This window comes from Pseudopipra pipra, chromosome W (genome assembly GCF_036250125.1).
Source record: "Pseudopipra pipra isolate bDixPip1 chromosome W, bDixPip1.hap1, whole genome shotgun sequence".
Taxonomy (NCBI): Eukaryota; Metazoa; Chordata; class Aves; order Passeriformes; family Pipridae; genus Pseudopipra; species Pseudopipra pipra.
The window spans coordinates 3,865,929-3,892,590 of NC_087580.1; the positions used below are offsets into that span (position 1 = coordinate 3,865,929).

Here is a 26,662-nt window from a genome sequence, read left to right on the forward strand (position 1 = left end):
TAAAAAAGTAGAAAGAAAAAAAAAACAGAACCCCATCTACTAATAACCTTGATGAAGATTGACTCAAATCTGGTATAGTGGCACACAAAAAAAAATATCCAGTCATTCTTATGGAACTATTTTCTTCCTATCCATTACATATTTATAAGTCATGAAAAAGAGAGTAAGGAATTCTGGCAGCTGTCAAATGCTTGTTTTCCTATGTAACACAATGACATTGTTTTCCAAGTAGTGAAACACGTGTGACATTTTTCCAGTGTCACCTTCCTTATTTAGACAGCAAGCAAGCTAAAAACTATCAGCTAGGAAATAAGTCTTGGAACATCATCTTGAGAAATTTCAACTAATATGAATGAGCAACTGGGCTTAAGTTTCCATAGATACACACACCCAAAATAAAAAAAAAAAAACTCCTGATACAAGAATATTTACTACCAAAAATTAACAACATTCAAATCAATTAATCTTTATTCAAGGTAGAATTAAGCACACAGGAGGACTGTTTATGCACATTTAGGAGACAGGAACACTAAATATTTGTCATGATTTGTCAAAGACATCAAACATAATATCACTCTAAGATTTAGCATTTATAAGCCTATTGTAGAGTTTTATTGAGAACAATTTTGTAAAACTATCATAATGGAGTCTGTGCCTTAGAAATAATACTTTTAGAAGTGTTCAATTGTATATCTAACTACAGATTGATCTTTACATTTAAAAACAGAAAAGAACTCTTGGAAACTTTTTTTTTCTTTAACGTTACTTGACATCACACAGAAGTGCTACTCCACGCAGTACCCAGTGCTCTGGAGGCTGACGAGTTTTAAGATCTATAGCAGCAATGTAATTCACATCTGTTCGACTGGTCTTTTTGTAGACTGGACATGAATACAAATGTGGATCTTTTGCAGCTGAAAAGACAGAAGAGACATAAAAAGCAATTTAAACTAAGTTGACAAAACAGGACCCTAAGGGACTGGTCATAAGGCATATGGAAAACTGAGTCAAAGTTCAATAGACACTCCTCTCTATCAGCACCAAGAAACACTTTTACTGGATTCTCACACTTTTCATTACTGTGCTAATGCCAGCTGAAGGCCATATGTGGTTTGAAATTTCTGTAGGTTTGAGATTTAAAATCAGCACATAGGAATTCTATGTGGTAAGAAATGTAAACGGACTCACTAGAGTAATTAGTGTTCTTATTAGTTCAATCTTCCCACTGAACATTACTCCTTACCAATATATTATGTCAAAATAAAAAATGCCCTATTTTGAAATGCATGTAGTATTTGAGAATACAAGTCGTCAACTACTTCACTTCAGAATTAGAACAGTGGTCTAGTCAATAGTTCAGTACTTCAGTGTTCATTATTTAGTATCTTGGCTGCTGATCATGCCTTTTATAAAAGATCAACTATTCAAAATAGCATGTAACCAAGCATTGCTTTTAGAGGTGGAATGCTTTTCAACAGACTTTTCCAATTTTACCTTCTGTGGTGGATAGTTCTATCCTATTTTACATCCCTATTCAACAGCATTTCCTATTCTATATGGAAAAAACCACCACATTAACACAAATTACACATTTTCACATAACAGTACTGTCCTTCAGCCGCACAAGTTTCTTTCCCATTCTTACATTCATTTTTTGCCTCAAGGACAAAACATTTTCCACCACTTCACTCTACCTCTTGCTTGCCTCTGTTAGCTCAAAAGCAGTCTTATCCAGGAAAAAATGCATTTTTATTATATAACATGTTCTCTATAAACACCTTATATAGACATGTACAACCCCATGTATATCTTTTATGTTGTGTATACGTGGTTATATGTTTTGTATATATATATATATGTAACATTCATTTAGCATGTGAGAAAGAGATTATTTGGGTTTAGGTTACAGAGGCTACAGAGGTTACAGAGTTTATTTATATGAATGCTGATGTTCTAAATCTGGGTCACATATTGTCAACATGTACAGTTCACCTGTAAATGGGTTAAAAAGTTATTAACGCCATTAAGACCAGAAGGTATCTATCTAATTAGGGGGGAAAGTGCCCATAATCAATTACCAAGGAAGTCTGAAAGCACACTTTAAGTGGAAGATTGGGAAGACTTCCCATTGAAAAAGATTTTATATGTATACAATGAATAGCAACAGCATCATGAAATCCCTATAGCCCAAAAGATTTCCATGTAGTTAAATAATGAATTCTATCAAAATAACATCCTTTACAATACAATTACTTACTGTTATTCTCTGCATATATCCTTATAACCGGCATCATCTCAAAAAGCACCTTCGGCTTAGATTCAGTCAGTCTCATGTTTCTTCTGTCCCAGCCAGCTCCCTCCAAATACAGCCCATACACATAGACACCTTCCAAAGGAGGGCTTGTGATATCATCCTTCATCCATTTAGTGACTTCATTGCACAGCACTACAGTGTCAAGAGCCCATCCTTTGTTAGCCCTTGTTATTTCCTGCCCAATCCAGACAAAAGTTAGAAGGTTACATTTTCGCATATGCACAGAGCCATTTTCCCCACCAATTATATTGTATGGTCATAACCTATCCTCTTCTGTACAAAAACTCCAACTTTTTATAATATTCATGTTTACAGCGATTTGACTTGTCTCTGAGGTACTGATGGTATGGCACTACAAAAAAAGCTTTCAGTACTTTATCTACTATGTTTCATTTTCAATCTTTCTATTATATACAATACTTTAAGATTGTACTAAGTAATAACACAACCACTGAATGCCAAAGGTAACCACATCTTGTGAATATTAAAATTTCACAGATTTGATGAGATGAGAAAACATTAACTGCATGTGCAAAGTAAAATATATTTTCTGGGGTTACCTTTCCTTTCCTGCACCTGCACTAAGTGAATTCTTATTAATGAGCTTACTCAGCTCTAAAGCTATGCAAAAAAAAAAAAAAAAAAACCACAAAAAAAACAGAGAACACTTGAAGATAGAAATGCTTAAGATTTAACATATACCTCAAATTTAGTCTATTAGTTAATGCACTGGAAAAGACTCAGTTCCCAGTTGCCCAAGTCCTTACTATCCCATGTCACTAAGTTATGGCAAACCAAAGTTTCATCCCAGTCTTGTAAATGTTTTCCAAGATCTTTGTTGGAAGTAATGGGAATTAATGTTTCCCCCTTATTGCAGTTAATTAGATGCTTTAAAAGAACAGAAGATTTATAGTTAATGAGCATTCTAGCTCTTCATCTTTCTCATTTCTATTTGTTTCACCACATAGCAATGCCCAGAAGGTCACTTTGGTATTTACTTGGGATATTAGGTTGTTATGTATCCACAGTCTCTTTTTATGGAACCAGAAAGTTCTGTAGATTCCAGCTCTTTCAAATCCTTCTACTAAACCTTTTCCACAAGCTTGGGTGCAAAAAAAATTTGTGGTTTAGGACTGCTTACTCAAAAGAAATATCTTGTTACATAATTCCAAGGCTATTCCTGCAATTTTAACACAAGTCACCAATCAGAACTTCAGATTACACTACTCAGATCTCAGCCTAAGAGGGGAGATTTTTCCTTCTCCACAAATCTTCATTCTCTCCTCCAAAAGTTTGGGGGTTTTCCCTGAGATCCCATTATATTCCTGCCTGAGTATTCTTTTCCGTTCACATACTCCAGACGCTTATTGTCTCCAATATGTCCCTTTATGCTGACCAACACAGGTATTTATTGCTTCCTTTTAATGTAAAAAGTAGTCCATTTGTCAAATGCAACTAGCGTGCTGAACAACCAACACAATCACCAAGCTGACAGCCATATGTACATTATCAAATACATCAAATCTCATATCCACTAATAAAGTCTTTCCCAGTTTGTGAAAAGATTTCCCTTCTATAGTTCAGCTACTGAACTATAGAAGGGAAATGTAAGATGAATTGGGATGAGTTTTTCTGCCCAATCTCCAGCCAGGTAAGTATTGAACACAGAGCAAAAAAGAAGGGGAAAAAAAAGGGGGAGGGAAATAAATGGCTTAACACTCATTTTCAAGGATACTTCAATGGAAACATGAGACAATCATTCTCCATAATGATGTAAGGTAGCCCCTACTTATTTGGGTCTTGGTCAATGCAGAAGTATATTTTAACATGTTAGTGGTTGAAATACTGAAAAAGTACGTGCAAAGGAAGAACAGTTCACTCAGGAAATGTTAAGATAGTCACGTATCTTCCCTGTTGACATGATGGAGTCACGTGTTTTAATTCATCTTTTATCACACAATATATTTTATTTTTAAAAGTATGTAAAAAAATATATAAGCAGAATGAGACTTCAAACCCACTTTACCTGCCTCATTGCAGTTAAAAATCCCTGAGGATTAAAAAACCCTGCCATCCAGAAACAGTTTGGTCGACTTTCAAAAATCCACTTGTAAAACTGGTGATTTCTTTCTAGAAGCTCAGTAAACCAGAAACCAAGAGTACTGGAAGCCCAAGATGCCTAAAAACAGTAAACATCTTTTAAAATAGCATATTCATGTCAAGAAAAGATAACTCCTCACATGGTAGTAAACAACATAATATTAGCAAGGGATATTTGAAGATCATCTTTCATATCTTGACTTTTAACCTGATGCTTAAATATTGCATCCTACTGAAACCCGAAGCAAAGTCTTTCTTTCTTCAAATTCATGCCTACTATTCCATTTACACATGCATAATGCTCTCCATAGTAATTGTTCATTTTATTACATTTTTGGAAAATTAGATAGCTGTTTAAACTAGGAAGAAAAATAGTATACATGCCTTTTTAATCCCAAGATCAATAAATCAAGATAACATGATTTCTGCCAAAACTGTTCTGGTTTTTTATTCCTCTGAAAAAAAAGCTAGGGAAAATTGATCTCAGACAATGTGGAGATATCAGGTTTGTCTCTTTGAATAGTTGTGCTGTGAAGCATCTGCTTTAGTCCAGGTTTTGTACCACGAGAACACTTTGTGAGTAAAAACAAACAATGAAAAAACCTCCCCGTTTTTCTTTCCATCAGTTGCCATCAACAGCTCTAGCTGTCCCTGAAAATAGTTTCTGAGAGTTGGAATTGTCTAGCCTGGAGAAGAAAAGGTTCAAAGGAGATATTATAAATATTTATACCTCGTGTGCAGAGAATGGAAGAACATGAAGCCAGATCCTTGTCAGTTATAGAAGAAAAGGTAGTAGGCACAAGATGATATGTCAGAAATTCCATTTAAACCTAAGGGTTTTTTTAATTTGGTTGGCTGGTGGCTGGTTGGTTGGTTGGTTTTTACTGTGAATGTGATCAAACATTGGAATAGGTTGCCCAGAGAGATTGTGGACTCTTGATTCTGGAGACCCCTGAGAAACCTGCTTTAATTGACCCCACTTTCACAAGTGTGGTCCTTTCCAGTGTCTACTATTCTGTGATGATATGACTACAAGTCTTAAACTCAAAGAATAGCACCAGTGTAGTCCACTAATGTGGGTGCTATGTTTTAAAATCCATCATCACATTTTAAATTACTCTCTTCTCTCTAGCTTTTTATCCTGTCAACATGCAACAGGCTGTTAAAATGGGAAATACCTGCAAACCCCACATTCATTTCTACTTTTATAAATGAAAGACGGCTTGCTTTGACTGTGTTTATTTTAGCACAAAATCTATTCCAGCAGTTTCACAGTTCTGGTTAACACTGTTTTAAAATACAGATTGAAAAAAAGTATTTACTATAAGTCTAACAGTTTAACCTAGCTCTTCAGAAATAGGGTTTTTTTTCTTTTCATAACAAGTGATGTACACGTACTTTTTTCCAGCTAGCAGGAATCCTTCCATCATACATGCAGTCTAAAGCATCCCTCAAATTTTCACTCATAACGATTGTCCCATCAATGGCAAGTTTTAGATCAGTCAGAGTGCTTCTCACTAAAGAAATAACTCTCTGCATTTGTTCAATCTCCTGTCGCAAAAATATGTTCATAGGCTGAAAAGGTCCCATGTTCTTTAGTTTTTCTTTTACCTGTAGGTAGAAAATCAAAGATCCTTCAATAAAAGTGAAAAAAACAAAGTTGGCCTTATGTCAAGATTAGGCACTAGTATGATTTTTAGGATGTAACACTTTTATTTATGGACTTAAATGGTCAGTTTGGCACCTCCCTTGAATTCTCTGCAAGACAGAAATACAGGATTTGTTCAAGAGAAATCTAGGATGATGAGATTGGCTGTGGTTTTAGTCTAACTCATGATTTAGTCTGTATATCATTCTATGAGCTAATCTCATTTAAAAAGCATGTGGGCTGTTAACCCTATTTCAAGGCATTCAGATGTAATTCCAAAAGACAGTTCCAAGGTTCACTTCACACAAGCCAATCAGGAGTAATTGTCCCAGCTACTTTGCCTCAACATAGTAGCACTATTAATCAGCAATGCCTGGGAATTATCACATTACCAGGCAGTTTTGTATTCTAACCAAACTCACTGATAAATTTTTAATTAAAAGTTAGTAATGTTAACAAATTAACAACTGCATGAACATAACTAGAAATTTTATAGTGTCAATAACCTCAGTCAAAAGCTGATGATTCTACCTCCTCTATAGTACAAATGACAACATAGGCATTAAATGGTTTAATATTTCTTAAAAAGTTCTTACAAAGGCACTTCAGTCCACATTTAGTGATCTCATTATAAACATTAAGAGTCTGGTCAGACTTCTCTACAGCATATTTTGGAAGTATTGCCTGTATGAATGAATTCAAACATGTTTTAAAAAAAGTTGTTTGGTTTTTCTTTTTTTATCCATAAAAAGCAAGATGAAGCAAATGTTTTTGACAGGATTTCATTAACTCACTTCATATGGCACATAATCAGCAGGAAGCTTTTCCAGCATATCATCAGCCAGTCTGGCTACAACTGCCTCTCGAGTTTCACCTCCTCCACCAGAGCTATCTTTAGGCTGGATACTGAGGATGGTGTCCAATACATCTTTGGAAACTTTACTTTGGTAAGTGATATCTGCATTGGGGTGCAAACCAAACACCTCGGGTGTGTCATAAGCAGGAAGGCTCTATATAGTAAAATATAAGAAGAGCACAACTGGATATGGATTTATAAGTTAATCAAAAAAAATTCCCCCCCCAAAAAAAATCCCAAACAAACAAAAAAACAACATAGAGCAAAACCAAATAACAAACAGAAAAAAACCCCCTTACATTGTAAAGTAAGCTAGATTTCTTCAGTCTTAGGGAAATAACTTGCCGTGGTCTATTTGTTGTGTCACAGCCCAAATCACACCAAACAAATTCAGTTTTAACATCCATGTGCTATTTTAATAGTAAGTTTTTTCTTTCATATATCTACATCTTTTATTTCTGTGAGGTTATACGCAATGTCTGGACTCCATTTTTACCCTCTTCAATAACTGTGTGCCTCTAGATAAGTCACTCAATCAAACCACAGGAAAAAGAAAATATTCCTGTCATGACGACGATAACATTGATCAAAACAATTAGTTGTCACTAATAGATATGCAGATTGCTAGAAATCAATGCAGAATCCATGAATAAAAGACAAAATACAGGCACTCAGAAGAAAAGAAAAAATACAGGGAATCAGAAACTCATGAGAAACAAGTGATTAGCTTTGATTTACCAACCTGTATGTACTGAAGGTATTGATCCACCATAGTACATTTAGGTATGCTGTATCCTTTGTAGAAGCTGAATTCCTGATTAAATGTATTTTCATTGAACCAAACCTTTACAAAGGTGTTCATGAGTCTTTTGTCATAGTCATCTGTCACACGACCACCATACTGGATCTCACCTATCATGTAACAAACAGTATTCCAGGAGATCCCCTGAAAAGAGTATTTTAAATACAGTCACCCATTTTTAACTAATTGATGCAATTAGCATTGAAAAGGTCTGTACTTCTAAGATTTATATTTCTGAGATGGCTGGGGGGGTGGGTTTAACATACAGGTTAATATAGAAATTTAAGGTGCACTGGATTAAAAATCTAATTTAAGTCTGCTGCCCTAATACACGTACACTTGGAATACTAAATGTTTATGGGGAAAGAAAACAAGTTAAAATCATGCTTGTATTTCAGTTATTAGGAAGCATTTATATCCATTCCACTACTATAAAGATCTATCATTTTAATATACCTTCCCCACAAAAGCATTCATACCTTCTTGGTATCCATGCGATTCAAGTGGTTCTGAATGAAGCGCACAGTAGCATTGAAATCAGCTTGATTAAACTCATAGGGTATATTCCAACCTAGAGATCCAAACTTGCGCCTTTCTTGAACAGTGGAGTGTAGAAAGGCTACAGCATACAACATTGGTTTCCATTGTACCATTTTACTGGAATCTAGTAAATCCTGGCTGACACCTATTGATTGTAAATGGACTTAATAAGAATCACAGTGATAGTCCTTTTTGAAACTACTTCAAATCAGTGCTAAAATCTCACTCTAGAGATCTTAAGTTGGCTCCCTGCCTCTCCCAAGAGTCTAATTATTGTCCCACAAAGTGTTCTATGCTGGGGACAGTTTATAGCATGTTATTAAGTTGCTCAAATTAAAAGAGTAAACTTCAGGGTAAAAACCCCACAATTTACTAATAGCTGAATTCACATAAAGTTGCTTTCCACACAGACTCTTTGTCCTTTGCTTTATGTAATGTAAAGAGCACTTGATTGCCAGCAAATATTAACACATCATTTTTCTGCCAAAAGACAGAAGAAGACCAAAGATTCGAACACTTTGAACTAAGATTCTAGAAGCCAAAATTTGAGAAAAGAAAAAGCATTTCCTGTTTTGCTGTCCAATTAGCTCTGGCAACAGAACTTCAGCAGACCTTCTCTTCTTAATTTTCAGAACTTCCAGCTCAAAACAGGGACCAAGATATGTGCTGGCATAATTGTGATCAGTCCCTCATATTAGCTTATATTGGCTGTAACATGACCACACAAAAATACCAAAGTCCAAAATTTGGTTTTAAATCGCTGCCATTCTAGCACTCACCACCATATGTTCTCTTTAGCCCAGCTCTGAGCCCTTGCGGTGGTTCATTGGTAAACTTAATAGACATTTGAAGTAGGGTGATGGGGAACCGTTTGTGAATGTCAGTTGTCAGCCATAGTCGAAAGCTTTCATGGACATTCTCTGTCTCTATTAGAGTGTCCATCAGCTCATCCAAAAAGTCAAGTCCAAGGTGGCAGTTTTGCAGAAGTGCCCAACCTCCCTAGTTTAAAACAACAAAATATGAAGTTATCAACATTGTTCACAAACTGAAATCACCCTTTGTGAGCTAAGATGCAGGCTTTTCCTTCTGGAGGTGGTGTTAGCTTATTTGTTTTTTTCATGTAAAGAAGTGGTCCTTAGTTGTCCCATCTGCTCTTCTCAAGAAATCTCTACCTTTTCCATGTCAGTACATTTAAAACATACCTTCCCATGACTATACTGCTGATAAACACTGATAAATTTTGGCTTACATATGGGAGCTCAGGAGTAGCTCCATAGAGGAAGCTGCTAAACCTTGTTCTTCACAAGGGTACCAGGCTTGGAAAATAGCCACATATACATACTTAATTAATCTATTGTTATCAATCAATAGGTATCAAACTTTCTCATATGAATTCCCATACTACATATAGACATCTCATATACCTCTTCATTAAGAGGATATGTGAGACAATGAGGGAAAATAACTGCATTTCTCTTAACTAAACAAAAGGTGCTCCTCCTCCCTATTTTTCAATGAGTTTCTTTTCATCTGATCTGCTAATTAGCTCTTTATGAGGAGTCGTCAAACAAGAACCAAGTTGTCAAGAGGCAAAAGTCAAAGAAAAATAGGTTATACAGACGGGGAAGAAGCTCATAACACAAGAGTGTAAGAAACTTAATTTTTTCACATCAGCAGGCCCAGCAGTACTATCACCTGAGGGGCAAAGCATGCTAAATTGGAACATCTCACCTTTTCTTTCTCATACAGATAATTTTGTTCTTTAATTGCTCCACGTTTCACTTGTAAAATGCCTGTGCTACCAGATGGGCCCTCCCAAGTACAAATCCAGACTACAGCAATACAAAATATTTTGCTACACAACCTTGTTTTTCTCAAGTTTATGTAGCTATCAATAGTATATTTGAAATTAATTTTCTCGATTTAACAAAATGCATTTGTATTAGTAAAAATACAAAACAAAAAATGTTCTGAAGTGCTTGCTCAAGAATACTTACTAGTCATGTAACCAAAAAAAAAAATCAATTCAACTACGTTTATCAGTCAGCAATCTACAACAAAAACTCTATTTTATATGCAAAACACTCCATTTTCAATGAAAAACATCTGTAGAGTATCAAAAAACTTGTTATGGCCAACTAAATGACTGAAAAGACAGTTTTATCACTTAAGACACTTATTTATATAAATAAATATAGGTTCTTGCATTAGCATTAACTACCCACCAAACAACCTTATTTCATGACAGGATTTTTATTTCTAAGTGTTTAATACAGCTACAAAAAGCATTCAGATTTTTGTCACTTACATGAGCCATTGTCTGCTGTAGAAGTTTACGAGCATGGATTTCTTGTCCCTGGCCCATGGAAACACAGCACGTTTCTGTCTTTAGTCTTTTTCCCAGAGCAGTAATTGAGTCCGTAGGATCAGAGCCCATGGAAAGAAAGCAAATGAGGGGAGTACGTGGATCTGACTCTTCCCATGTTTTCTCCAAATCCAAGATGACTCCCTCTGCGTATTTCTCACCCATAGTTTCAGTGATGTATTTTCTTGCCTATATTAAAAAGGGCAAATTTAAACTGTGACCTAACCATTTAATAGTTTTCTTCCCAGTGTAAACCAATAAGTCAGTTGAAGAGCAAAGACTGATAAAAATTTATACCAGAAATAAAAATATGCAACAAGTTTATTTTTACATGTCAATACATCATACTGTCTTTGATGGTGTTATTTCTTACAGCATTATAAGACCAGTTAAAATTTTAAAAATAATTATTATATTACAAATATCTGCATGTATTGTTATAGGTAATACCTATAATTACACTATAAAAAAAATAACCTCTCTAAAACTTCAGAAAAAATTAATTTTTTTACATATCATATCTCCATTAGACAGTGTGACTCCTAGCCTTCAAATCTAGGAAAAAAGGAGGAAAGCATTAAAGATGGGTTTCAAAGCTGTTAAGCCTTTTCCACCTTCATGGTTAAACAAACAACGAATTAACAGTAGTAATGATGAAAATAACTATCAGTAAGTAAAAGATCCAGAGGAACAGGTGAAGACCATCTCTTTTATTTCTTTTTGATTTATCTTTAGAAGTTTTAGATTATTGTTCTTTCTTTTCTGAGAAATAAGAAAGGCTCATTCAAACAGTTTTGAGATGATCTTTCTTGTACTCTTTCCCACTACAATGCTTTCATCTTGGATAAATCTTCCCCTTAATACCTCTGGGTTATTTCTCAGAGACAAAAGATATTCAGCATTAAGCATTTGATGAACTATCAGCTTTCATAAAATTGTAAGATGAAAGTGTATCTTGTTCCCATTAACAGTAGTGAGGAACTAATTTTGCATGATCTGTTTCAGTCATATAGCACACATCATAGAGATATTCTTTAGACAGTACTGTTTAACCTACTGACTTCTCTTCCTATGGGATTTTTGTGAATCCAATCACAATGTCTAAAGATGTGCATCCATAAAATTAATACCACGCTTTTACTGATGCATTCCAATTTCAATAATTTGTCATTAATTGCTCTGAATTGCCAGGAATTCAATTGTTTTTTTCTTTTGCACTGGAGATAAAGATTAAAAATAGGCTCCTAGAAGTTGATTTTTCTTTAAAATAGTCTGTTTAATAACCTTCAGTTTTATACTTATCTTCTTTTTAAATAGATGGCTTTAAATTAAAAATTTCAAACAGACTTTAATACAGATTTTTCCAAAATGGGTCTAATTCTTCCATGCAGGAAATGGTTCCTCAATTAAATTGTTTTCATGTTTCCTTTTCCCTCAGACAACTGAGTTCACTAAAATATTTTACTTCAGCCTAACAAGGGGACACTTCTAAAATTCCAGGGAGTAAGCAAGGACACTGAAAAGTACCTTCTGAACTGATAAAGAGATCTGGATAAACACATGTGACTCCAGCAGAAATCCTATTCCACAGTGAAATCATTGGATAATATTTGTTCAATTCATTAGAATAACTTTGCTAATGCTGCCCTTGTAATAAATGCATAAATTTTCTAAAATGAATTTCAGAAAACGCAACGTAATGGTCCATTACAGGAAGGTGCTTAGCATTACATAAAACAGCACTGAACTGCAATCTGGTAACTATTTATTCTAGTGATACCTAAATAGACCATGTTGGCTATATAAAAGTACCTGAGCTATGGTCCTGTCAGGACACCACGATCTGATAAGAAGAAGATGTCTGAAGCAGTCCAGAGATTGACCATAGCCACTGGGAACCAATTCTTCTTCGGGATTCTTACTATCAAACCAGATTTTCCACTGTTTCTCTTCACTGGAAATCTGCAGTTATGTCATCAAAGGAATAAGTCTCACTAAACAGACAAGTCATATTTGCACTGCCACTAGGTCACAAATTTTTAATGATAGTCAGAGACACATTATCCACACACAGACATTTGTTTAGCAATATTAGTACACAGGTTTAATAAGGCTATTAAAAATTATAGGATAAACTTCCAGGTTTTAAGTATGGAATTACAGAATGCAACAACACCTTTATGCATTCATGTTCTGAAAAAAAGAGCTACTACTCAGTATTTTTCATTACTTTTAACATATACCAAATGCTACTTACTTAGTTAGCTGCAATACACTCAGTGTCCGCTAAAACTGTTCATACAAGTGTTGAATTTACTGAACACCCTTTCCACCACATGGTTTGATCACTACCAGACAATCACTGTCAAACGAGAGATTAATTTTAAAAGCTCTTACATACTTGATCAAGAATATCTGAAAATTGTTCAAGTTTACTGAGCTCCACCAAGTTCAGCCAAGTCATATCCAGAATCCATTTAGCTGGCTTAGGAGGACAAGCTTTAAGGTCTAGAGAAGCACCACCTGCAAGAAATTGAACTTAGTTACAATTAGAACTGTTGGAGACACAAATACAAACAAACAAAGAAATAATAAATAAAATAAGACCTTTGGAAAATGTAAACTAGATACTACAAGACTATTTCACATGATTAAGCTTTCCCAAACTGGAGAAATATGACTTAATAACTAAGGAAGGTCATAAAGAAATTTCTGAGTTAGGTAATATGCAAAATTTACTTTCAAATCCTATGTTTCATCTAAATTTACATAATTTTTTAAAATCCAGAACAGCTTCTCATTACAAAATAAATCTATGTTTTACTGCAAAAGAATTAACTTGGCTTTGGGTTCATTTCAATGTTTTTTTCTTTGATTTTTTGTTGATGTAGATAATGCAACAACTTTGCCAATGTATACATTTGCCTTCCTTGAAATTCAACTGAAACTAAAAGAAAGCAAAAACAAAATAAAAGGAAAACACCAAACACAAGAATCCAGATTTTTAATCATGAGGTTACAAGGGTTTTCTACTTTATAAAATCACACCATATTTTATGAAGCAGAGTTTATAGTTTGGTTAATTTATAATATTTTCTTATATTATATACCTTAAATGTAGTCTTTCTTAACCAATTTACCTTTTGAGGCTTTACTGGTTTTTTTGTGCAATGTGCCTGGAAATAAATGCTTTTTGGGAAAAGATATTCCAAAGATATATTTATCAATATTCAGTGTGCTGCTATAAATTAGAACTACCATACAATGTTATCTGTCACCAGATCAGAAAGATAACCATGTATTCTTACAATTGACTGGCTTCTAATGTACAAAAGAAAGAAGCAGGTTGGCTTGGAGAAATAACCAAAGTTTTCTATAATAATATGTATGCTCTACTTAAAATTGTTCCATAGTTTCAACCTTTAATAAGTGTCAGAAATTCTTCGTGCTTCACTCTGTTTCTTTGTATATCAATCTTCAAAGTAAGCAATAATGTGAAGAGAAATTTATGCTCCTCATAGAGTCCTCGAGCAGTATATTTGAACACTTCATATGTCATATATTCAATAATATTAGTAATCCTCTTGCTGGTTATAGGGCTCTTGGTAGACCTGTCAGAAGAAAGGTCTGCAGTTGAATGTTTGCAGTTGCAAATGACAAAAAGCCATAGTTCTGTATTTTCAAAACATGAAAGATAACAGATCACAAGCATAAAATATCAGCAGCAAGCTAGCAACAACTTTCAGATTGAAGGAACAACAAAAAAAAAAAATAATTTCTGATCAAGCCTTTTTGCATACCTGAAAATCAATGTAGTATAATAGTTTTTAACTGTCTAATGCCGAATTTTGAAGGACTGCAAGTACATTAGAAGATTCGTTGCCTTGGTAACTAACAGACGAAGTCTTATGGGTATTTAAACTGACAATTCATGGTCAAGACTGTAAGAAGCAAGTCTTCTTTCTGATATTAGCTTACAACAAATCTTTATTGTACTACAAGCACCTCCAGGACTGGGTAAATACAACTTATTGTTAGCTAAATTACCTGGCCAGGGAGCGGTCAAAAAGCCACAAAAACTGCCGAAGCGAAGTCTGATACATGACATTGACCATGCTCATCTCAGTAATAAGGAAGTACAAGATGCTTCCTCGAGTTGCAACTGAAAAAGAAAAGAAACAAGAATGTGTTCGAAGTAGAAATGCAGAGCAGAAAACTTTAGACCTCTACAACATGTACAGTGGGTTTAATACTAATGATAACGATAACTGAAGTTCCTTGAGTTATTGTATTCTTTACTGCATAGAAAAGCAATAAAATTATTCATTTAATCCTCATTTATACATCAGCAAAAAAAAATCTTTTCTGCAATTAATGCATACTATGTAAAGCCTAGTTTCAAATATGAGCATATCTGGAGAGCAGCTGGATGGTACACTGCAATGTTCAGATTGTCAGTAGAACATATAAAAATTATGGTTGTTTGAAGTACTGTTTGAATGTCCAAACAAATTTCTCTTTACAGACTTTTATAGGAGTCATGTAAAAGCCAAATGAACTATATTGATTTAACTTACCCAGCACTGATTTAACTTACTTTCAGTAGTCATTAGTTTTAAATACAAAGGTTTTACAAATTCTGCAAAGCTTTCTTATACACTAACTGTACCATTTCATACTTTCCCTAAAATGCAGGTAATTCCAGAGAGCTTTCCTTTTTTTCCTCCACTTTTTTCACATTTTCACCTGTCAGTTAAAATCCAAAAGACAGATGAAATGTGCTGACTGTAATAACTTATGGAGAAATGATGAAGCATTCATCAGAACAGATATAAAGAGGATTTACCAATATACTGGGCCTGTAAAAGAGTGTCAACATGTTGAACTCAAACATACAGTTACCTAAACACCCTAAAGACCAGCACACTTGTATATAGAGCAATGGGAAGTCTACAATGAGAATAGATCACTCCATTTTATAAATTCCACATGAACCTTAACATTGAATATTTTCTCCATGATCACGCAATATGACATTTCCTAGATACATTTTACTTATGGGAAAACAAAGATCCTTCCCACAAATTATGGTCTTCCTGATCTTATCCTACTGTTTCTCCTACTCTGAGTATTGATGTTTTAAATACGTGGTCAAGCCATTTGTCTTTCATCACTACCTTCACTCACCAGGTCTATACTCTTCACGGGCTGAGTTGATCTGTATTTCAGTTTCAGCAGAAGTTTGCAGTTTCTCTGTTACTTCTTCAGCAGTCTTCTTAGTGTCAGTCAATACAATTAGTAGACTCTCATCATCTGCCAGAGAACTTTTAGTGCTTGTAAGTCGGAACAAAAGGTTATCTTCTAGGTCCTTAATCCTCCTTTTGTTCATAGTCACATCTTCAATAAGATCAGTTCTTTCTTTCTCTAATTCCTATTGAAATACGTGGTAATATTTGGAAAACAGAAAATCAATCAAAAATAAAAGCAAAATAAAACAGTTTAAAAAATACTGATCCTACTAAAACAGTGTAAGTCAAGAGTAACTGCAGTAATTTGGGGGTAAGAATTCCAGTGGTATTTCTGACACAAGGTCTATTACCAGGTTTCTGAACCGGCTACATAAGTAGGCATTAACAACTCTTTTCAATAAATACTATGGAACATCCTCATATCATGCCCTAAAAGAATAAGATGCTCAGAATAGTAATTGTTTTTCTTTCCTTTCTGTTTCAGAAAAGACAAGTGCAAAGACCTTTCCAGGTATAGGACTTTTTTTTTCCACTCCATCTGATCTCATCCTCATTTATGCCTTGTTTTTTAATCAGCATATTGAAAATTTAGTCTCAGTTACAATGGCCATCCTAAGTCATCAAATTAAGCAGCAAATATTTCAAAAAGTGCCTCTGAAAATATTCTTCCATCAAACAGGGATGATGGAAGCCTTTCACTAAAATGCTTCATTGATTAAGAAAATATGTAGAACGTAAGTGTTTATTTGATTATTTTTTATAATATAGTCTGTGTGGTTTATGTACCTAGTTTGTTTTCCAGTGCTCTTATATAAAAGATGGACACCTGTTAATCAACAGTTTCACATTAAAAAAAACACCAAACCTGTTTGAAATATCTAAAAAAAAATATTCTTCACAGATAATAGTCCTTTCAGTTCATTCTTATAATACTTTTTAAATTAACCTTTAAAAACTTATTACAAATTAATTGCTCAGAGATAAAAATCCTCTATTGAAATATTACAAAATGTTTCAATACATTACAGTGAAATAAAAAGAAAGAATAGAGACCGGATGGGTTAAGAGTCTTTATAAGATATGAATCAGCAGTAAGTGAGCCAGTTGGTAGAAATATTGGCTATGTCTACAGAAGTACTCCTTCTTTGTTTACAAAGGTCTGGTGAACAATTTGAACTAACTTGGAAGTTGTGTGTTCACCTTTGCCAAGTCCACTTCTGCACTGCTCACTGGCTGCTAATATTCCAAATAAACAGGGACAACACTAAGAAATACATAACCTCTCAAATAGCACTAGAGGCTTAATGGATCTGAGACCTCAGCAAGGCTTAAGGAAAGGGTTTATTCCCACATTTGAGTAGCCTTCATTTATACAGATTTGAAACACTGTTACAAGTTGGATATTGCTATTTTGTTTTCTCGCATTCCAAACTTGCGGTCTTCTCACCCTACATTCTCCTTACATTCCTAAGTAATTCAAGTATTCATTTCTTTCAAAGAATGTCCTTTTACCTTAAAAAGGAAATTAAGAAAAATCATTGTATTAGTATCAGATTTAGGGTTTTTTCTTGTCACTTGTACAAAAGGTACATTGAAACATCATCATCAGGTAGAAAATATTATTTTACAGTCATTATAGAATAATGTAAATGCCACATAACTTAAGAGATGTGCTTACAGATTCAAAAGATTCTGACAAAAACTGATGAAAACAGACAAGAAAACTACAGTTAACTGCATTTTAATCAACTGATGCCTTGTGAAACTAAAGAAAAACAGGTAACAATTTTAGGAAGCAAGACAAGCATCATGTAAGTTTGATGAATCAGAAACCTTTTTTTAAAAGTATAGTATTAAAAGAAAGTTAGCATCCAATTAAATATAATAATTAACATGCTGAGCCAAATTAAGTTTCACGTTTTGCTGAGTTCAGTTTAAAAGGTTAAACATACTTTGGAGTGCAATGCATTTTAAAAACTGAAAGCTGTTTTCCGCACAAGAAGAGCCTGAGAAACAAGTTGGAAACAGAATTAACAAACTAAAGTGAAGGATTCTTAGATGAGAACCTTAGTGAAAAAAATCCATCTATTAAGCTCTTAAAATACTTTTTGCAGATCAGAAAGTGGACACAGTTAAAAGTTTTCTTCGTAACTTCAAAAATTTCCAGTCAGAACAGCAAGGATGAAGAAAAACTAAGCCAAGTTGCCATGTACATAAATTTAAGGAACTTGCATCAAAGAGGCTGTTTTGAATCCGGCTTTATGGAATTCCTTTCACAAGCAGATGACATTTTACAGTCTGTAACAAAGTACGCTAGTTCTTGTTAATATCCATAAAATATAAAAGCTGCTAAATAGCTTATATCATTCTATCAAAAATGATTCACAAGTACAAGAATTTGTTCCTTACGAATCCTGAGCCTTTTTCCAGCACAGATCTTGAAATATGAATGTGAAAATTCAAAAACCCATAAACAGTTCTTGCATGTTATAACTCCACTACTAATCTGACATATCCATGACACTAAATAAAAAATTTTTTGTCAAATTTCTTAACAGCTAATGTATCAAAATAAGGATATCAATAAAATAACATGTTATACTACATTCAGACATATATCAAGTCTCTCAAATCCAATTATTCCATGAAATAGAGTATAATTAAATTTATACAGATGTGCCAGCTGCCCTTTGACCTTCTCATGCTTCACTCACATCTTGGAATTGGTTTAACATTCTGATAGAAGAGAAGAAATCAGTACCAGCATTCTTATCAGTAATCAATCAATTCTGTGAAATGTATTTGACACAGATTTTACTAATGAGCATACCAAACAACACAGTAGCAGATAGTTAGACTCTGCAGAAACTTCAAATGATGAGGTGTAAACACTCCTTTTCCTTCTTGCATGTCTAAATCTCATTCTTTCTAAGATCAGAACTGTATCAGAGACAGTGGAATGGCAAGAAGGATAGAAATGTGCATGCAAATCCTGAAGAACACTAATTTCAGAGAAATAATCTCTTTTTGGGATAGAATTTCCTCACATACATTCTAACACTGGATATCACAAAGCAGTGATACTGCTCAAATCATTTGGCAAACTGCCTCACAGCTAAACAATTCCATCACTTCCCTTCCAAAGGCTACAAAAGGTAGCAAGAATCCAGACACTTAAGAGAGGAATGCCCAAATTCCCAAAGATGCATAATTAGATACCACAGAAAAAAAGGTATTGGATCACAGGATATTTCAAATTGACTCTTCAGGAAACCTTGAACCACAGGATGTATGAACAGAGGCAAAGTAAACTGTAAAGTGGTACGTATATTCTATAGAACTCTCCCTTTCTGTCAGGCAGCCCACTTGTCATTTATCTAGCAAAAATATCCCCCAGGTGGTCTCAAACAAAACAGTAGTGAGTATACTACTCTGAGAATCTGGTTCAGAAAGCGTAGTATGTCCACTCATTAGACATTCCCTGTTAGTGGCAAAGAGACAGCCAGATAGTAGAATAATTTTAATTTGGAAGGCACCTACAGAAATTAGCTAGTTCAACCCCCTGCTCAAAGCATGTCGAATAATTCAGTTGCTCAGGGCAATGTCCAGTTGAGTCTTGAACCCTTCCAAGAATGGAAATTCCACAAAATCACACAGTAATCTGTTCTTGGATTCCTGGGTAATCTGTTCCTGGTTTTGACCGCTCTCAATGTAATTATTTTTTCCTAATATCTAATCAGAATTCCCCATGTACCAACTTGAGTCTGTTACTTCTCAGTCTATTGCTTTGCACCTCTGATAAAAGTCAAGCTCCTCTCTTTCTGTGTCTTCCAAGCAAGCATACAGAAACTGCAATGACTGGAGGAATTTGTTGATAAACTGACTTTCATCTGAAGGAATGTGCTGTATTGCAAGGCCCAAGAAGTGAAGTTTGGCATAAGGCTTTGTGAATATACACATCACAGCATGTTTCAGATAAACAGTGATAATTTCATTACATAGTGGGTTGTCAAGCTGTCAGTGGTTGAAGCAAAGCTGATGGTGCAATGAACCTGTCTGACAAAATATAGACCGTCACAGAATGAGTGTGATTTCTCTCATGAGATCCATGGACTGTTTGGGAATGAAATGCAACTACTTGACATGAACAAGATGACTGAGACCGTTAACGAGAAACATCTTACATTTGGCGAGGGGGGGAGGTGGTGCTGGAAGAACAAGAGAACCTCAACAAATGCCACACTAAGGGAACAAAGACATTCACCTCATTCCTCTCTAGTGAAGGTAGCCTGGAACTATTGCCAAAATCTTAGTAAATACACAGTCATAGTGTCTCCAACATTGCATGATTTTATAGCTACAGGGATTAGGTGTTCAGTAGTTTAAAAAATACCAATCAGCCTCTCTCCAGAACTGCTGGTGGCATGTTGATTGGGATTGTCATCCTGAAATTGGACTTCCTCAACTAATATATCTGCATAGTCAAAATCAGTAGGTTTCCCCTTGGAGCAAGAAAGTAGCTAAGTCTAAATCCTTTTCACCAAAAGGTTGGTGACACCAACTATCCATGGTTATGTTGCCCTGAGCTCCACAGTGTGTAGACAGAAGAACATCAGTTTTTATTCTAAGCCCTTTTCCTTTTCATAGGCCATTCTCATGAAGTTGTAAATCATTGAGGCAGAAAAAAATAAGGTGAACATGGTAAGGTTGCAACAATAAAGAGAAATAGAAACTTCCGCATAAATAAGTCAATTGCTTCTGTGCCAGTTTTTAAATCATCACAAATAGGTTATATTAAGAATAATCACAATAGAGAGAGTCAGAAAGTTACCCTGTAATATGGTAATAGAAAGTAACAAATTAAAATTAAAGTAAAGCATTCTACAGGTAAATGTAAAAAGTACAACCAGGAAAACAGATACAATCAATTCTTTTACCTGTTTCTCTGTGAGAATGACTCTGCCTAAGAGTTGATTTTCAAGACCTTTCATCGTCACAGTAAAGTCAATTATGGAGGTTCGAGCACTGATTTCAGGAGAGTAACACGGATTTGACAGTTTTGTAGTAATGTAAAGTCTGAAGCCATCCATAACTTCTACTTCCTTATCACCAACTTTCACCTTAAGAAAAGTATTAAAAAGAAGTCTTGAGATATCAAGAACCAGTACACACTCTTTCAGATACTTCATATAGGAAAAAGGGCTACATTTTTTTGTTTAAAGGCATAAAAATACAGTTTTAAATTATACAACTGATGCAAACAATTTGCTGAGAATACCTATGGACCACTTAAAGTAGCCCATTCACAGATTATTTCATTTTTTTTGAATTGTCATAAGGAAAAGGATAAGGAACTCTATACACTAAATATATTGAGCATTTGTAATCTTAAACTCTACTTTTTTATTTTTTTTTGTATTAGCATTAATCAAATTTAAATTACTTTACTTTTTCATAGTCCTATATTTAGTAGGCGTTATTTTGTTAAGGGCAAAGGTGGGGGGAGGGAAGGAAAGGGGCATTTCCACTTGTTTGCTCATTTGTTTTATTTTTACCTTGTTAGCTGAACCTGTTTTAATGATGTTTCTTTCCAAAACATTATCCAGTGCTGGGTCAAGCTCTTCTCCAACATCTTCTACTAAGAGAGGCCTTCCCAAAGAAAGGCTGTCTTCTAAATGATTTCTAAAATACTTGTGATTCAAAGAAGTGATCTAAAAATATAAAAAGAGATCTATATATTATGATATGACTAGTTAACGAGCTTTATGGTTTTTTAATATTTATAAATTATTTCATTTTGTTTAAATTACTGCAAAAAACAATGGTCTGATGAGTAGACTAGTATTAAGGTGAGAATTGTGACCACAAGAAAAGGTAGCATCAAATTACCATATTCTCTCTCAGATCTCATAGAACTAAACTTCTATTTTGCAACTGCAAAAGTAGAAGCAAAGCAGCACTGAACATTTGCAGTTTTTACATCCTGTGAGTGCAACTACTCAAGAATTTCACAGTAGAAATTCACAGGGACCTTTTAGCACCTTCCATTTTATCCTGGATAACATCCCCAAGTCAAACTGCAGCAGGGTCAATTCCAAGACCAGGGCTCTTCTGGTTTGTTTTTTTTTCTCCTTGAAAATTAGGTGGTTACATCGGACAAGACCTTAAACATTCTTTGCTTTAAAATGTAGTCCTCAGTATAACCATGATTAATTTTTAACACATGCACAAAGCACAAAGCACATTCAGCTTAGATTTTAAAAACGCTGTAAAACAAACTAATAATAATTTTTAACATAACTAGCTAGGCATCCATTAAAGGGTTCCACACCAAGATAAAAATCAACATTAAACTGGTAGAAATACTTTCAGAGCCACTCTATTATCACCCCTCAAGTTCCTCTTTATGGTTTTCAGGCATCTTTTTTTCAAGGTGATTTATTGGTGTAATGATAATTGTAGAAAGTAAGGACTTTCTTTCTCATACTTTCATGTTTGCATTGAATTGGTGTTTCTTGCCTTAGACTGTACATTGTGGTACTACTGTCTTCCCTGTATACTTGCAGAATACTTAGCACCTGACCTCCATACTAAGACAACAGAAATTAAAAATAATTTCTGATTAAAAGGTGATAAAAATATCATGCTATGAACCTTGATTTTAAACATTTAGATGAAATTGTAATAATGAACTAGTTGATGTTTTTTTCCTAACATTTACAGTATTCTGCAAACATATTTATTTACCAGACATTGCCCATCCAGCCAATTACCCACAGTTTATGTTTCATTAAAATAAATTCATTAAACAAATGGAGTCACTGGTGCTAACAGGCTTCAAATGTACACTTTCATATCTAGTCAAATTTCAAATGTAACAAAATATATCTGAGATGTCCTTTATATCCAGACTAGACATTTTATGTAAACGGCATTTGCTAAGCATTATGTGAATCACTGAATTGTAATATTTTGTAAGCTAAGAGTTTCTAGGGATTATGAAAGTGTGGGAGCCCAAACCCAGCTTTCAGCAAAGGAAAACAAGGGCTGACAAAAACCTCGTGATCTGAAAGAGCTGGACCCTTCTCACAAGACCTGTTAAAGTTCTACCTCATGGATCAAGCTTGGCTCCAGCAGAAATCAGAAAGGACTTTTGAGATGATTGTATCAAACCATGTCTAAACCCCTGTAATCCCTCTGTCCCCCATGTAATCCTACTAGAAGAAAAATTAACTATTTGGAAATTGCAGTAAAAATTTGTGTAACTCCCCAATTAACATAGGTTATCCCCTTCATTAACATACAGCCCCAGATGCCTTTAAAATAGTGTTCTCGTGTTCAATAAACTATTCCAGTTTCCCCATACTGGGATCGTGTCTAGTTTTTATTTTTCAGACCGCCACTAATGTCGCCACAACCGTGGGGCTGAGAACCTTCTAACATTTAGAAGATTCGTCAGCCATCGGCTGGCTGGACCAAGGGAAGCAGCACTCCTTGTGTTTCGGTGGTGTGTGCGTAGTCAGAACTGAAAGAAGACGGAAGCCGTGCACGGAAACTTGTCCTCAGCAGGCGGGAACTGCTGAGTGAGCTGACTACGAACTCCGGATTGGGTAATTATTTTAAAGACTTTGTAACAATAAGTAGGGTACAATGGGGTCAAACGTATCAACTGAGCAAAATCATGCTTATTTAATCCTGCAAAAAGTGCTAAAGCAGCACGGAAAAACACTGGACGAATTGTCCTTACAAAGCTTGTTGCTCTGGGCTCAACATAACTTTGCAGAACTGAATGTAACTAACTTTTTAGACGATGCTTTATGGGACAGAGTGGGGGTGCGATTGTGGGAAGAGGCAACGCAGGGAAATGAAAAAGCTACAAAAGTTTTAAAGCCATGGAGAATTTTATACGAGACCCTGAGAGACCCGCGCCGGCGGAAGCAGCAGCGGGACCCGAGCGGGAACCACTCAGAAGGCAGGAAGGACCCGGAACCGGGAACCGAAAGAGGCACCGGGAAAAACAAACACAAGCAGCGCACGAGGTGTGCAAAAACCGGGGCTATGGAGCGTGAGCGGAGGAGAGGATCCCACAGAATCCCCGGGGGGCTCCGGGAAAGGTCCGAGGGAGGAAAGAGCCCCAGCGGGACCGTCGGCGAAGGAGGGAGCGAGCGGAAGCCCAGCGGCAACAGCACGAGACAAACCCGGGAACAGAGGGACCCCAGGGAGTGGGGCAGACACAAAGCTGCCGACTTCAGCAGTAGTCAAAGCAAAGCAGCAAAAAACCCCTTCCTTGGTTTTTTTTCCTTTTTCTTTGCAGCCTAAACTAAGAACTGGTCTTTTTTTGGAAACCCTTTTGTTTATTAACCTAACTATTTCAGTTTCACAGTCTGAGTAAGGCGAACAAAACGCTACCAATGGAGAGACTGTCCCCCTGCGCAAAAACAAACAAACAAAAGGAAAAAGGGGGGGGAAGCGAGGGAAGCAAAGACCCTTTGCTGCATGAAGACACCCTTCCGTAACTAATAGCCAAATTGTTTTAAATGTATGCATAGCTGTATTTTTGAAAATTTTAAAGTTTTCACAATAACAATTTTCCTTAAGTCCAAAAGCCAAATTAACACAGAAAGACATATATTTGCCTTAAAAATAGAAGAAGTATATATTTTATCCTTGAACTATAGGAATGTTTATATATATTTGAAATTTAAATTGAACATGAAGTAAAATATGCTTATGTTTTTACAGGTTATACTATCATAAAAAACAGAAAACATATATTACTAATCTAAGGGTGAGAAACAAAAAACGCCAATTTCTCAGTTCATAACCAAAAGACACTGTAAAATGAAACCCAAAAGTATGTTTGTATGATGTTTGTTCGATGGCCATCGAGTATGAATGTGTGAATGTACGCATGCGTGTGAAAATACAATAATTAATATGTTCTGATTTATACACAAATGCATATTACCTCACATATGCACAAACACCCTTAGATGAAGAAAACATATCACCCTGAGTTGAATAGAATTTCATTTGCAGAAATGTTTTAAGTTAAATAAAAGTTTTCAAAAACAAACACTAAAAAACACTTTCAGGTAAAAGTCAGGAGCACACGAACCCTGAAGTCATCAAGTTATTAAGTTTGGTTCAAAATCAATCGCTTATAAGTCAATAGAATCTTTAGAGGATAGCTTAAAAAAGATTTTATAAGAGTAATTTCTAGTAAGAAATAATAGAAATAAGTTAAGTTGTTTAAACAAGTTTTATATTAATCCAGAGTTATTTAGTTTAGCATTGTTGGGAATTTTTCCTTCTTGCATTTTGTTCCTTGTTTACTTTTCTATATCCAAAAGTATCTAATAGTCTTTCTGGTTGGTTTAATGTTCTTAATGTTAGTGCTAAGTTTAAGAAAACAATTTATGTAGCAACATGCAGAATGCCTTAAAACAGCTCGGATTCCTTCACATGCCTTTATAATGCCAAACCTTGTGGCCAAAACTATTCTGACACACAATGCCTTTGCATAATCATACTTTCCATCTCAGGTATATAAAAGGCTGTACATTGCCTTGAAAAAGGAGCCTCCTTGCTAACATTAATTTCACTTGTGGTATTAAAAGTAAGACTGCAATGTTTCTTGTTAGATCCATTTAAGAATACATTTGCTTCTAAAATGCAGCTATAGAATTTGTTATTACTCACTCTGAACTAATGCATCAAAGCATTGATAAGTTGAAGAAAAAAATAGTAATCAAAACTTAGATTACATGTTTAGTTAGCATGATAAATTTAATACTCTAGTTAAAGAAAACATTTATAGTAATATTTGTATTCCCTTGTGTTTTGTCTTGCATTAGCAAACGTTTGATCAAAGTTTTTTCCGAGTTTTTTGTTTTTTAGAAAAATAAAAAAAAAAAAAAGGGGCAGATGTGGGAGCCCAAACCCAGCTTTCAGCAAAGGAAAACAAGGGCTGACAAAAACCTCGTGATCTGAAAGAGCTGGACCCTTCTCACAAGACCTGTTAAAGTTCTACCTCATGGATCAAGCTTGGCTCCAGCAGAAATCAGAAAGGACTTTTGAGATGATTGTATCAAACCATGTCTAAACCCCTGTAATCCCTCTGTCCCCCATGTAATCCTACTAGAAGAAAAATTAACTATTTGGAAATTGCAGTAAAAATTTGTGTAACTCCCCAATTAACATAGGTTATCCCCTTCATTAACATACAGCCCCAGATGCCTTTAAAATAGTGTTCTCGTGTTCAATAAACTATTCCAGTTTCCCCATACTGGGATCGTGTCTAGTTTTTATTTTTCAGACCGCCACTTGAAAGCACCAGCATTTCTATTACCTGAAGTTCATTTCTGCCTTCCTTATTTTTAATCCAAATTTTACCCTGTGCCTGTGGATCAATTAATAAAGGATAACGAGATGCTTTAGTGGCAATGATTCCATTCTGTATGGATAAGTCATCATTTGGCAATCCTTGCAGGTTCCATTCACTTATAGTTGGAACATCAGTCAACATTTCTATGAGGTTCAAGTTGTAACAAAAGGGTATTTTTCGGCTTCTCATTTCCTTTTCCCAGTCATGTAATAGCAGACTGCGGAACTCTTGGTTAAAAGGACCAGAATAGGACAGAAAAGCTGTAGCCAAGAGTACATCACCTTAAAGAGAAAAAGGAAAAAAAAAAGGAAAGAAAAAAAAGCATTACAACTTTTCCAATTCAATTAATGAGTGAGTTGTTCCCTTCCCTAATTGTTACATGTTTTAGCTGGTAACTGAAG

The 26,662-nt window shown here is 35.0% G+C and overlaps 1 protein-coding gene across 1 annotated transcript in view; it reads right to left on the reverse strand.

Moving 5' to 3' along the window:
- Positions 1-441: 441 nt before the first annotated feature.
- LOC135404795 (dynein axonemal heavy chain 5-like) overlaps positions 442-26,662 on the reverse strand; it is a 39,471-nt gene continuing 13,250 nt past the window's right edge. Inside the window, exons 8-24 of the mRNA XM_064639528.1 lie at positions 26,226-26,542; positions 21,430-21,585; positions 20,812-20,994; positions 15,813-16,056; positions 14,673-14,787; positions 14,046-14,236; positions 13,027-13,148; positions 12,438-12,587; positions 10,569-10,814; positions 9,040-9,259; positions 8,200-8,405; positions 7,661-7,864; positions 6,857-7,072; positions 5,813-6,025; positions 4,341-4,493; positions 2,258-2,489; positions 442-914 (exon numbers count right to left, since the gene is read on the reverse strand). Coding sequence (XP_064495598.1) covers positions 763-914; positions 2,258-2,489; positions 4,341-4,493; positions 5,813-6,025; positions 6,857-7,072; positions 7,661-7,864; positions 8,200-8,405; positions 9,040-9,259; positions 10,569-10,814; positions 12,438-12,587; positions 13,027-13,148; positions 14,046-14,236; positions 14,673-14,787; positions 15,813-16,056; positions 20,812-20,994; positions 21,430-21,585; positions 26,226-26,542 — 3,320 coding nt within the window. The 3' untranslated portion in view covers positions 442-762. The remainder of the gene's footprint in view (positions 915-2,257; positions 2,490-4,340; positions 4,494-5,812; positions 6,026-6,856; positions 7,073-7,660; positions 7,865-8,199; positions 8,406-9,039; positions 9,260-10,568; positions 10,815-12,437; positions 12,588-13,026; positions 13,149-14,045; positions 14,237-14,672; positions 14,788-15,812; positions 16,057-20,811; positions 20,995-21,429; positions 21,586-26,225; positions 26,543-26,662) is intronic.